Source organism: Bombina bombina, chromosome 2, assembly GCF_027579735.1.
Source record: "Bombina bombina isolate aBomBom1 chromosome 2, aBomBom1.pri, whole genome shotgun sequence".
Taxonomy (NCBI): Eukaryota; Metazoa; Chordata; class Amphibia; order Anura; family Bombinatoridae; genus Bombina; species Bombina bombina.
Genome location: NC_069500.1, coordinates 17,120,172 through 17,132,335, shown reverse-complemented (window position 1 = coordinate 17,132,335; position 12,164 = coordinate 17,120,172). Strand labels below are relative to the sequence as shown.

Below are 12,164 nucleotides of genomic sequence, written 5' to 3'. Positions count from 1 at the left end.
TCCAATCATTATTAATTTATTGTGACATCTAAAGTACTGATCTTCTCATACAGATATCAATGAATGTGCAGAGAGGCCAGACCGGTGTGGAAATGGACAATGTAGCAACACCATTGGCTCATTCACATGCTCCTGTGGTGCTGGTTATGCAGCTGATAATAAGGGAACAACCTGTGTTGGTAAGTCCTGCTAATCACATAAACGTATATTAAGTTATAAAACTGTGTTATTCTCTAATAATAATGTACATAACAGAAGGAAAAAGTGCACTCTCAGCACGTGTGTTTATTGTAGTCACATTTCATGGTATTAGACCCCGCCTCAGAGCAAAACTATAAAGTTTATTATTTATTAAGACAAAATACATTAGAAACTCATAAAAAAGACCATATCCTTGGGGACAGGGTAAAAAACTATCCAGATGTAATCTTTAAAAAGGCAAGGAATATGAAAAGCATCTTAGCCCCTAGTGAGTTTAGGAAGAATGAGGGAAGCTGACTTACATGGAAATAAACTGAAAGGTTTCTTCCCCTGTTATAGTTGCACTGCATGCAAATTCAGTGGAAAAAAACCAAGAAAATAAAGTCTACAGTGAATACTAGTGAACTAATAAATAAGGAAACAATTAGATGTAAGGATAAGGGAGTTATATACATGATTCAGTGTAAATGCCAGAAACAGTATTTCGGACAAACCCAAAGATTATTAAAATATTGTATCAGGGAACATATATGCAATATCAAAAAGGGGTTTGAGGGATATATATTGTCAAAACATTTTAAGGACACACATAATGGAAACCTTAAGGGCATGACATTTTGGGGGTTAAAAAGTGCCAAAGGATTTCAGGGGTGGCAATTTAGAGAGACAATTACTTTATAGAGAGGCAGAATAAATATTCACGTTTGATAGTCTACGCCCAAACGGTCTCGATGCAGAACTAGATCTGGACCCCTTCTAAGAATAATTAATTTTTGATCAATTTTTAGATCAATGTGTGGAACAATTTTGAGATAACCTTTTAGACTAATGTTTAGATTTTATAGTACCTTCTCCATATAATTATTTAATCAGCTATGTGCATTGTCCATGAATGAAAAGGAAAATAAACATACCTGTATGTATATATATATATATATATATATATATATATATATATATATATATATATATATATACATATATATATATATATATATATATATATATATATATATATATATATATATATATATATATATATATATATATAAAATTTTGTTTTCAGGTAATTCAAAGTATTTTCAAATATTTTTAAATATATGTGAATATTTTCAATATTTATTCTAAATGGTTTTGAATGTTTTTGGGTATTTTTGAGTACTTTTAGTTTAAAAATATGTTTAAAGTCTTATTTGGGTATTCATAGATTTTTTTTTTTAATCTGTTCATTGTTAGAATCCTGAATTATGATTTATTATGTGTAAATTTTAATGATGCTCATATTCCATTGTCAATATTAAGTCAATCGTCAAAGGGAATTAAGTTAAAAAGCCACCCTAGATAGTTAAAAGTGCAATGGTATGTAATTGAATGTATTTATGAAGATTTTCATACTGAAAAGGGTTAAGTGTGCAGTGCTATAAAAGGAGGAAGAAACATGGTGGAGGTATCTTGACAAAGGCAGCAGCTGAAACGCATAGACAGTACCTTATGGTTCAGCTAACCTAACATTACAGAGCACTCTGTATCACAAGGAAAAAATCCAGCCGCAATTGGCAGGTCAGAGTCACGTGATAGGGGCATCACAGGAGACCGGATACGGGAGACAGAGACACAACTGTAGCGAGGACGCCAGAGGCTAACAGGCAAGTCCACCCTAGAAGCTAACAGGCAAGTCTGCTCCACAGTCTACCCACTTACACCGCGCAGGAAGAGGTCCCAGTGAGGGGGCTTAGCGGGTAAGTGAATTTCCCAATACCGCATGTGTAGACAGACCCGGAGAGGGCTGTTTTATTTAAGGACCTAATTTGGATTTAACAATACGAGCATTTGTAAATCTTAAACTGCCAAACCTTCTGGAACACTCAAATCCGGAATTCATATAAGAGGAATAATCATTTAAGAACTTCCAAATTGGTCCGGGTCACTATTGTGGAACTTTCCATATAGTGGGTCTATTTGCACTTTGACCTTATGTAAGGATTTGGTTTGTTCAATAAATTAACTATTGCATGCATAGTTTATCTATTGAATGCAGTTTTAATTATTAGATGCAGTTTTATGTAACCGCTGGTGGATTTTTATTATTGTGTTGTAATTAAAAGATTTCTTAGTAAACATAATTTTAGGAAGTACACATTTTCTTTAATCTATCTATTTAGAATTATAAATTGGTAAGGGAACCAAAAAAGAAAAGGGTTTTACTAGCACTCATTCCTAATTAGTAGTATTTATTTAAAAAAAATTATTAATTTTTATTAAATTCGTGTTAAAACAAGGACCACCTTGGTAAAGTACCCAAACATAAAACTGAACACCTAGCCCCCCTGTTTCCTGGCCGATAGCAGCTCCCTCGGCTTCAGGTGTCAGGGACTAGGGACAGCGTTAAAACCAACAAATAGTGCACCTAAAGTGTGCTTACTAAGAGCACAAACGCGTTTCGGCTGTAGTATTCAGCCTTTTTCAATGTGATATGTCAAGCCGAGGCCCCGGTGCCACCCTCTTAAGTAGTGCTTGTTGTAAGTTTTCCAACCAATCCCATTCCTTTCTCGTGAAACGCCCTATTACCAGCCAATAAGAGTCTGTTGTACGGTAGGCGTGAGAACCGGCTGTGAACTGATTGGATTGGCTGTATGAATTTCAACACCAATGATTATTTGATTTCAGAGAGCGAATTACTTTAACTTTCAGTTATAAACCTTGTATCTTCCAACATTTACAAAGAGACAAACATATAGAAAGACGCTATATTCGATCTTTACTAAAGTTTATGTGTGATTATATCGCCTCACTTATCGGCGATTATGTTATATCTCCGTGCTAAGTTATGGAGATTTTACATCCATGTTATCTGTTGCACTGTTTACTTTATTCACACTCGTCATCATTGTTTCCTACAAATCACAATAAACAATCTGAAATATATATAATATAAGTCTGATCATGTGTAAAATAGTGTCCATTTTCAAATCACACAACCCTACAGCATTTAACACTCCCCTTCAAGGATATTACTAAAACAGTGTCATTATCCCTTTAGGGGCACTTGTAAGGATTTACTGTGATCTGATCCTCATAGAACATTTTTGCAAAGACTTTAAAATAGATTTCATTGTTAAATCACATAGCCTTATGGCGTGCAACACGCCCGTCCAATTGAGGGGCGCTTGTAAGGAGTGAATGTGATTTGGCCTTCGTAAGAAGATATAATACTGCAGAATTATTTATGATATGTTTCATTTGAATCTACATTAAGAGTAATTCACCAACTCAAAAAAAAATTTATTTTTGCAGTGGGGTACTATGTATGATTAAATTCTATTGTAAAAGACATATACACCTTCTATGTATTTGTCATCTGATTTAGGGCTTCTGCATCAAATCTCCAAAAATGATATAAATCATTGAATTGCATTAGTATGAAAATACATATGCACTGATTATGAAGAGCATGATGTGTCGTATGTTCTATATGGTCAACAATAGTTATATACATAACAGACAATGATTATAGTCTGAATACCCATTGCATATACAGTGATGTTAGAAATTGTTTAAAACTGCACTACGGGCGGCACTTTTGATATGAAGTACATTACATTGTATTTAAATTCAAAATTGGAGAGAATAGATGACCATAGGGATAAGACACTTGTGTGCATCCGATCCCTGTAAGTCACCATGTCCGCCCATCTTTGAGTGTGATTCCCTGGTGATTATAGCCATAAAATTTTTTTGCTTATCAGGGATTATACAATGAAGAAATTTCACAGAGATTCACTATATATAAGAGATTTATTCATTGGATTAAAGGAATACCCAATAATTATTCGCTTCGTTCATTCCATGTGGCATGACTGAATTTAATTTGAATATCCAGCCTGTTTCTTTTTGTAACAGAATATTCTCGGTGTTCCCACCTCTGATCCCTGGTTTAACTCTTTCAATGCCCCAACATTTGAAAGATGTTGTTTTACCTGCGTGGTGTGATAAAAAGTGTCTAGCCACACTGGTTATTTTTTTACCTTCTTTCTGATCTTTCTGGGCATTACGTATGTTACATAGATGTTCTGTTATTCTTGTACGTAGTTTACGAGTTGTCATGCCTGTGTATATCAAATTACACAAGCATGATAAACAGTAGATGACATTATCACTTTGACAGTTAATGTGTGTTTTAATTTTCCATTTTTTTAAAAATCTGTCTGTGATAAATTCCTTTTTACTCATAAATTGACAGGTTTTACAATGACCACAGGGTGTTGAGCCTTGATAGATTGGTTTTTTATTCCTATTCCTATCAAAGTGACTTTGTGATAAATTATCATTGAGGTTCCTGGCACGCCTAAAAGTAAAAGATGGTTTCTCAGGTAATAAACCTTTCAATCTGTCATCGCTTCTAAGGATGTGCCAGTGTTTTCTCACTATTGTATTTACATGTTCACTTTGATTGTTGTAAGTTGAAATAAACCTCATAGTGTTCTGCTCTGATACACATTTTTTATTTTTCGGTATAAGAAGATCTGACCTATTTTTTGTAAGTGCTTTTGGATAAGCCTTAGCTAACAGTTTTTAGAGTAGCCACGTTGAAGGAGTCTGTCACGTAGTTCTAATGCTGACTTTTTAAAGGAATTTATGTCAGTGCAATTTCTCCTTATTCTGAGATATTCGCCATATGGGAGGCTATTAATTGTAGACGGGTGGTGTTTGCTTTGAGCATGTAAAATATTGTTAGTACATTTCAGAAGCCATGAAACAACTGTCTAATGACGCCAATTATAAGAAACTCTTAGGGAATCCAACAGAGAATTTTCTTGAACTATATAAAAAACTTATTAACACAGCTTTCAAAGACAAGATCATTGACCAAAAAGAGTATAAATATCTAACAGTCACAAATCCTAGAGTAGCCACTATGTATTTGCTGCCTAAAATCCATAAAAACCTTTCCTGTCCTCCTGGGAGACCCATAGTGTCAGGATTAGGCTCACTCACAGAAAGAGCCAGCAGATATGTTGATGCAAGATTAAGAAAAATTGTAGATGCCCTACCGTCACATACCAGAGACACAATGCACATTTTAAACAAGATGCAAAATATCACCTTAACAGAACAATCTATCCTAATAACATGTGATGTAGAGTCTCTGTATACGAGCATTAAAACTGACTGGGGCATTAAAGCTGTAGCCCATTTCTTAGAGAAAGACAATGACATGGATCTAGCCACCAAAGAATTTATCGTCAAACTGCTTAAATTTGTGCTAACACACAACTACTTTGTGTTTGATGATAAGTTCTTCTTACAAGTTTGTGGCACCGCAATGGGCACATCTTGCGCGCCAACATATGCCAATATATACCTGGGCTGGTGGGAAGAGATGATAGTGTTCAATTAACACATGAACCAGTATACCAAATTCATCTCCCACTGGTCCAGGTATATAGATGATATTCTGCTTATATGGGAAGGCCCATTAGAAATTTGGGAAGAATTCATTAAAATACTGAACACTAATCCATTTGGATTATATTTGACACATAGCGCAAGCTATAACAAAGTGGAATTCTTGGACATAACAATTTCTAAGAGCAATGACAAACTGGTGACAGACACTTATAGAAAAGCAACTGCGACTAACAATATTTTACATGCTCAAAGCAAACACCACCCGTCTACAATTAATAGCCTCCCATATGGCGAATATCTCAGAATAAGGAGAAATTGCACTGACATAAATTCCTTTAAAAAGTCAGCATTAGAACTACGTGACAGACTCCTTCAACGTGGCTACTCTAAAAAACTGTTAGCTAAGGCTTATCAAAAAGCACTTACAAAAAATAGGTCAGATCTTCTTATACCGAAAAATAAAAAATGTGTATCAGAGCAGAACACTATGAGGTTTATTTCAACTTACAACAATCAAAGTGAACATGTAAATACAATAGTGAGAAAACACTGGCACATCCTTAGAAGCGATGACAGATTGAAAGGTTTATTACCTGAGAAACCATCCTTTACTTTTAGGCGTGCCAGGAATCTCAATGATAATTTATCACAAAGTCACTTTGATAGGAATAGGAATAAAAAACCAATCTATCAAGGCTCAACACCCTGTGGTCATTGTAAAACCTGTCAATTTATGAGTAAAAAGGAATTTATCACAGACAGATTTTTAAAAAAATGGAAAATTAAAACACACATTAACTGTCAAAGTGATAATGTCATCTACTGTTTATCATGCTCGTGTAATTTGATATACACAGGCATGACAACTCGTAAACTAAGTACAAGAATAACAGAACATCTATGTAACATACGTAATGCCCAGAAAGATCAATAAGAAGGTAAAAAAATAACCAGTGTGGCTAGACACTTTTTATCACACCACGCAGGTAAAACAACATCTTTCAAATGTTGGGGCATTGAAAGAGTTAAACCAGGGATCAGAGGTGGGAACACCGAGAATATTCTGTTACAAAAAGAAACAGGCTGGATATTCAAATTAAATTCAGTCATGCCACATGGAATGAACGAAGCGAATAATTATTGGGTATTCCTTTAATCCAATGAATAAATCTCTTATATATAGTGAATCTCTGTGAAATTTCTTCATTGTATAATCCCTGATAAGCAAAAAATTTTTATGGCTATAATCACCAGGGAATCACACTCAAAGATGGGCGGACATGGTGACTTACAGGGATCGGATGCACACAAGTGTCTTATCCCTATGGTCATCTATTCTCGCCAATTTTGAATTTAAATACAATGTAATGTACTTCATATCAAAAGTGCCGCCCGTAGTGCAGTTTTAAACAATTTCTAACATCACTGTATATGCAATGGGTATTCAGACTATAATCATTGTCTGTTATGTATATAACTATTGTTGACCATATAGAACATACGACACATCATGCTCTTCATAATCAGTGCATATGTATTTTCATACTAATGCAATTCAATGATTTATATCATTTTTGGAGATTTGATACAGAAGCCCTAAATCAGATGACAAATACATAGAAGGTGTATATGTCTTTTACAATAGAATTTAATCATACATAGTACCCCACTGCAAAAATAAATTTTTTTTTGAGTTGGTGAATTACTCTTAATGTAGATTCAAATGAAACATATCATAAATAATTCTGCAGTATTATATCTTCTTACGAAGGCCAAATCACATTCACTCCTTACAAGCGCCCCTCAATTGGACGGGCGTGTTGCACGCCATAAGGCTATGTGATTTAACAATGAAATCTATTTTAAAGTCTTTGTAAAAATGTTCTATGAGGATCAGATCACAGTAAATCCTTACAAGTGCCCCTAAAGGGATAATGACACTGTTTTAGTAATATCCTTGAAGGGGAGTGTTAAATGCTGTAGGGTTGTGTGATTTGAAAATGGACACTATTTTACACATGATCAGACTTATATTATATATATTTCAGATTGTTTATTGTGATTTGTAGGAAACAATGATGACGAGTGTGAATAAAGTAAACAGTGCAACAGATAACATGGATGTAAAATCTCCATAACTTAGCACGGAGATATAACATAATCGCCGATAAGTGAGGCGATATAATCACACATAAACTTTAGTAAAGATCGAATATAGCGTCTTTCTATATGTTTGTCTCTTTGTAAATGTTGGAAGATACAAGGTTTATAACTGAAAGTTAAAGTAATTCGCTCTCTGAAATCAAATAATCATTGGTGTTGAAATTCATACAGCCAATCCAATCAGTTCACAGCCGGTTCTCACGCCTACCGTACAACAGACTCTTATTGGCTGGTAATAGGGCGTTTCACGAGAAAGGAATGGGATTGGTTGGAAAACTTACAACAAGCACTACTTAAGAGGGTGGCACCGGGGCCTCGGCTTGACATATCACATTGAAAAAGGCTGAATACTACAGCCGAAACGCGTTTGTGCTCTTAGTAAGCACACTTTAGGTGCACTATTTGTTGGTTTTAACGCTGTCCCTAGTCCCTGACACCTGAAGCCGAGGGAGCTGCTATCGGCCAGGAAACAGGGGGGCTAGGTGTTCAGTTTTATGTTTGGGTACTTTACCAAGGTGGTCCTTGTTTTAACACGAATTTAATAAAAATTAATAATTTTTTTTAAATAAATACTACTAATTAGGAATGAGTGCTAGTAAAACCCTTTTCTTTTTTGGTTCCCTTACCAATTTATAATTGTATGTTCAATATTAGGGTTAGCACCGGAAGTAATATTCTATTATTCCTAACTCACTATATCTAGTGCCAGTTTCTCTATCTTTTTGTTATCTATCTATTTAGGCCATAATTATTTATTATTTCATTTTTTAGGCTATATTAATATTTCTTCTACTAGATATGACGAGTCCATGGATTCATCCTTACTTGTGGGATATTCTCCTCCTGCTAACAGGAAGTGGCAAAGAGCACCACAGCAGAGCAGTATATATAGCTCCTCCCTTCTCTCCACCACCAGTCATTCTCTTTGCCTATACTAGTAATAGTAAGAGGCAAAGTGAAAGAGGTGTTAAAATGATAGTTTTTATTTTCTTCAAGCAAGACTTTTTTATTTTAAATGGTACCGGTGAGTACTATTTCTCCTCAGGCAGTTGATGGAAGAAGATTTCTGCCTGGAGGTTTATGATCTTAGCAGTTGTCACTAAGATCCAGATGAGTTCCCATAGAATAGCGGAGGAGTACTAGAGAAGCTTCAGTGGGGGGAACGTTTTTCATGCTACAAGCATTGAGGTACGTTCAGTTGTTTATTTCTGGAGAGACTGTGATATTTCAGAACAGGCTGACATAGTTCCCATGATGGAAGAGGTTTGCAGTAATCCTATATATAAGAAGGGGTTTTACTTGGAGACCTGTGTGTGAATGTTTTTGGGCTAAATGCAGCAGAGGATAGCAGCATGGTTAGACACCGGGGCAACATAACGTTTTAATGGCAGAAACGTTTTTTATGTTCACTGTTACTGGGCATTATACTGGAGGTTTTCACATGGCTTATATATTTATTTGGGATGCAAGCACCCACATGGCTAGCTCCTATACTGCTTCATAGCGTTTTTTTTAGGCTGGGAGACATTGCATATGATGGACGGGGCCTAATTTTCACGCCTCAGATGCGCAGTTGATTTTCTCATGAAGGCAGCAAACTTCAGCTCCGGTTGGGCCCAAACTGAAGACATAGGCTAACGGAGTAATAGGGAGATTTCGCAGATCCCTGAGGGCAGGTAGGCACCACAGCAGAGCTGTGGCAAGGTGCAGGGGGTTGTTAATTTAAATTTTATAACATTTTGGAATAACGTTTTGCTTATAGAGGGTTAATTTAACCCTTACTTGTGGTGCAATCTTAGGCTACAATATAAGATCGATATATGCTAAAATTGTGAGCGTTTTTGCATTTTAAAGCAGATTTGGAAATTGTGCACTTTTTTACTTCTTAAAGGCGCAGTACCGTTTTTTAAAAATTGTTGTTTTTTTCAATAAGAAAAGTGTTTTCAAGACTTTTTGTGGTTATTACTAGCCTGTTCAACATGTCTGACATTGAGGAAAGTCAATGCTCTATGTGTTTAGAAGCCATTGTGGAACCCCCACTTACATTGTGTCCCTCATGTACTGAAAGGGCCTTACATTGCAAAGAACATATTTTAGGTGATAAAAGTATGTCTAAGGATGATTCTCAGTCTGAAGAGAATCAGATTATGCCATCCAATTCTCCCCAAGTGTCAATACCTCTAACGCCCACTCAAGCAACGCCAAGTACTTCTAGTGCGTCTAATTCTTTTACTCTGCAAGATATGGCTGCAGTTATGTCTACTACCCTTACAGAGGTATTATCTAAACTGCCAGGTTTACAAGGTAAGCGCAGTAGGTCCAGTATTAAGGTAAATGCTGAGCCCTCTGATGCTTTATTGGCCATTTCCTATGTACCCTCACAGTGTTCTGATTTGGAGGTCGGGGAATTGCTGTCTGAGGGAGAGCTTTTAGATTCAGGAAATGTATTACCTCAGACAGACTCGGACGTGATGTCCTTTAAATTTATGCTTGAACACCTCCGACTGTTACTCCGGGAGGTTTTAGCGATGATTGTGACCCTATTGTAATACCACCAGAGAAATTGTGTAAGATGGATAAATATCTAGAGGTACCTACTTACACTGATGTTTTTCCAGTCCCTAAAATAATTTTGGACATTGTTACTAAGGAATGGGATAGACCAGGTATTCCATTCTCTCCCCCTCCTACTTTTAAGAAAATGTTTCCCATATCTGACACCATTCGGGATTCTTGGCAAACGGTCCCTAAGGTGGAGGGAGCTATTTCTACCCTAACTAAGCGTACAACTATACCTATTGAGGACAAGATCCTATGGATAAAAAATAGGAGGGTCTTCTAAAGAAATTGTTTATTCATCAGGGTTTTCTTCTACAACCTATAGCGTGCATTGTTCCAGTTACTACTGCAGCAGCTTTTTGGTTCGAGGCTCTAGAGAAGTCTCTTAAGGTTGAGACCCCATTAGATGATATTTTGGATAGAATTAAGGCTCTCAAGCTAGCTAGTAATCTCTAATTGCTGATGCCGCTTTTCAAATGGCTAAATTAGCGGCAAAAAATGCAGGCTTTGCCATTTTAGCGCGTAGAGCGTTATGGCTTAAATCTTGGTCTGCTGATGTATCATCAAAATCTAAGCTTTTAGCTATTCCTTTTAAAGGCAAGACCCTATCTGGGCCTGAACTGAAGGAAATAATTTCTGACATTACTGGCGGTAAAGGTCATGCCCTACCTCACGATAAGACTGTTAAGATGAGGGCTAAACAAAATAATTTTCATTCCTTTCAAAACTTTAAAGGTGGATCCTCTACTTCCTCTTCTGCCACAAAGCAGGAGGGGCATTTTGCACATTCCAAGTCAGTCTGGAGACCTAACCAGGCCTGAAATAAAGGTAAACAAGTTAAGAAGCCCGCTGCTGCTACCAAGACAGCATGAAGGGGCAGCCCCCGATCCGGGACCGGATTTAGTAGGGGCAGACTTTCTCTCGTCACTCAGGCTTGGGCAAGGGATGTTCAGGATCCTTGGGCATTAGAAATTGTGACCCAGGGGTATCGGATAGAATTTAAGGATTTTCTCCCAAGAGGGAGATTTCATCTTTCACGTTTGTCTGTAGAACAGACAAAAAGAGAGGCGTTCTTACGCTGTGTAAAAGACCTCTATACCATGGGTGTAATTTCTCCAGTTCCAAAACTAGAACAGGGACAGGGGTTTTATCCAAAAAAGAGGGAACCTTCAGACCGATTTTAGATCTCAAATGCCTAAACAAATTTCTCAGAGTCCCATCATTTAAGATGGAGACTATACGAACAATTTTACCAATGATCCAGGAGGGTCAATATATGACCACCGTGGACCTAAAGGATGCGTATCTTCACATTCCTATCCACAAGGATCATCATAAGTTTCTAAGATTTGCCTTTCTGGACGAACATTGCCTTTCTGGACGAACATAAATATATATGGGCCCCTAGAAATAAATGCTCCCTGAATGTCCAACCCTGTGGCCCTTCCTTTCGGGTTGGCCACAGCTCCCAGAATCTTCACAAAGGTGCTAGGGTCCCTTCTGGCGGTTCTCAGGCCGCAGGGCATAGTAGTGGCGCCCTATCTGGATGATATTTTGATCCAGGCATCAACTTATCACCTGACCAAATCTCACACGGACATCGTGTTGCCATTTCTAAGAACTCACGGTTGGAAAGTGAATATAGAAAAGAGTTCACTAGTTCCACTAACAAGAGTTCCATTCTTGGGAACTCTGATAGACTCGGTAGACATGAAAATTTTTCTGACGGAGGTCAGAAAGTCAAAGATTCTAACTACTTGCCGAGCACTTCAGTCCATTCCTCGGCCATCAGTGGCACAGTGTATGGAGGTCATTGGGTTAATGGTAGCGGC

At 36.9% G+C, this 12,164-nt stretch overlaps 1 protein-coding gene across 1 annotated transcript in view; it reads left to right on the top strand.

Moving 5' to 3' along the window:
• The window catches only part of LOC128646845 (latent-transforming growth factor beta-binding protein 4-like), a 377,095-nt gene that overhangs the window by 229,387 nt on the left and 135,544 nt on the right, over positions 1–12,164 (top strand). The window contains exon 11 of the mRNA XM_053699646.1: positions 54–179. Within this exon, the coding sequence (XP_053555621.1) occupies positions 54–179 (126 nt within the window). The remainder of the gene's footprint in view (positions 1–53; positions 180–12,164) is intronic.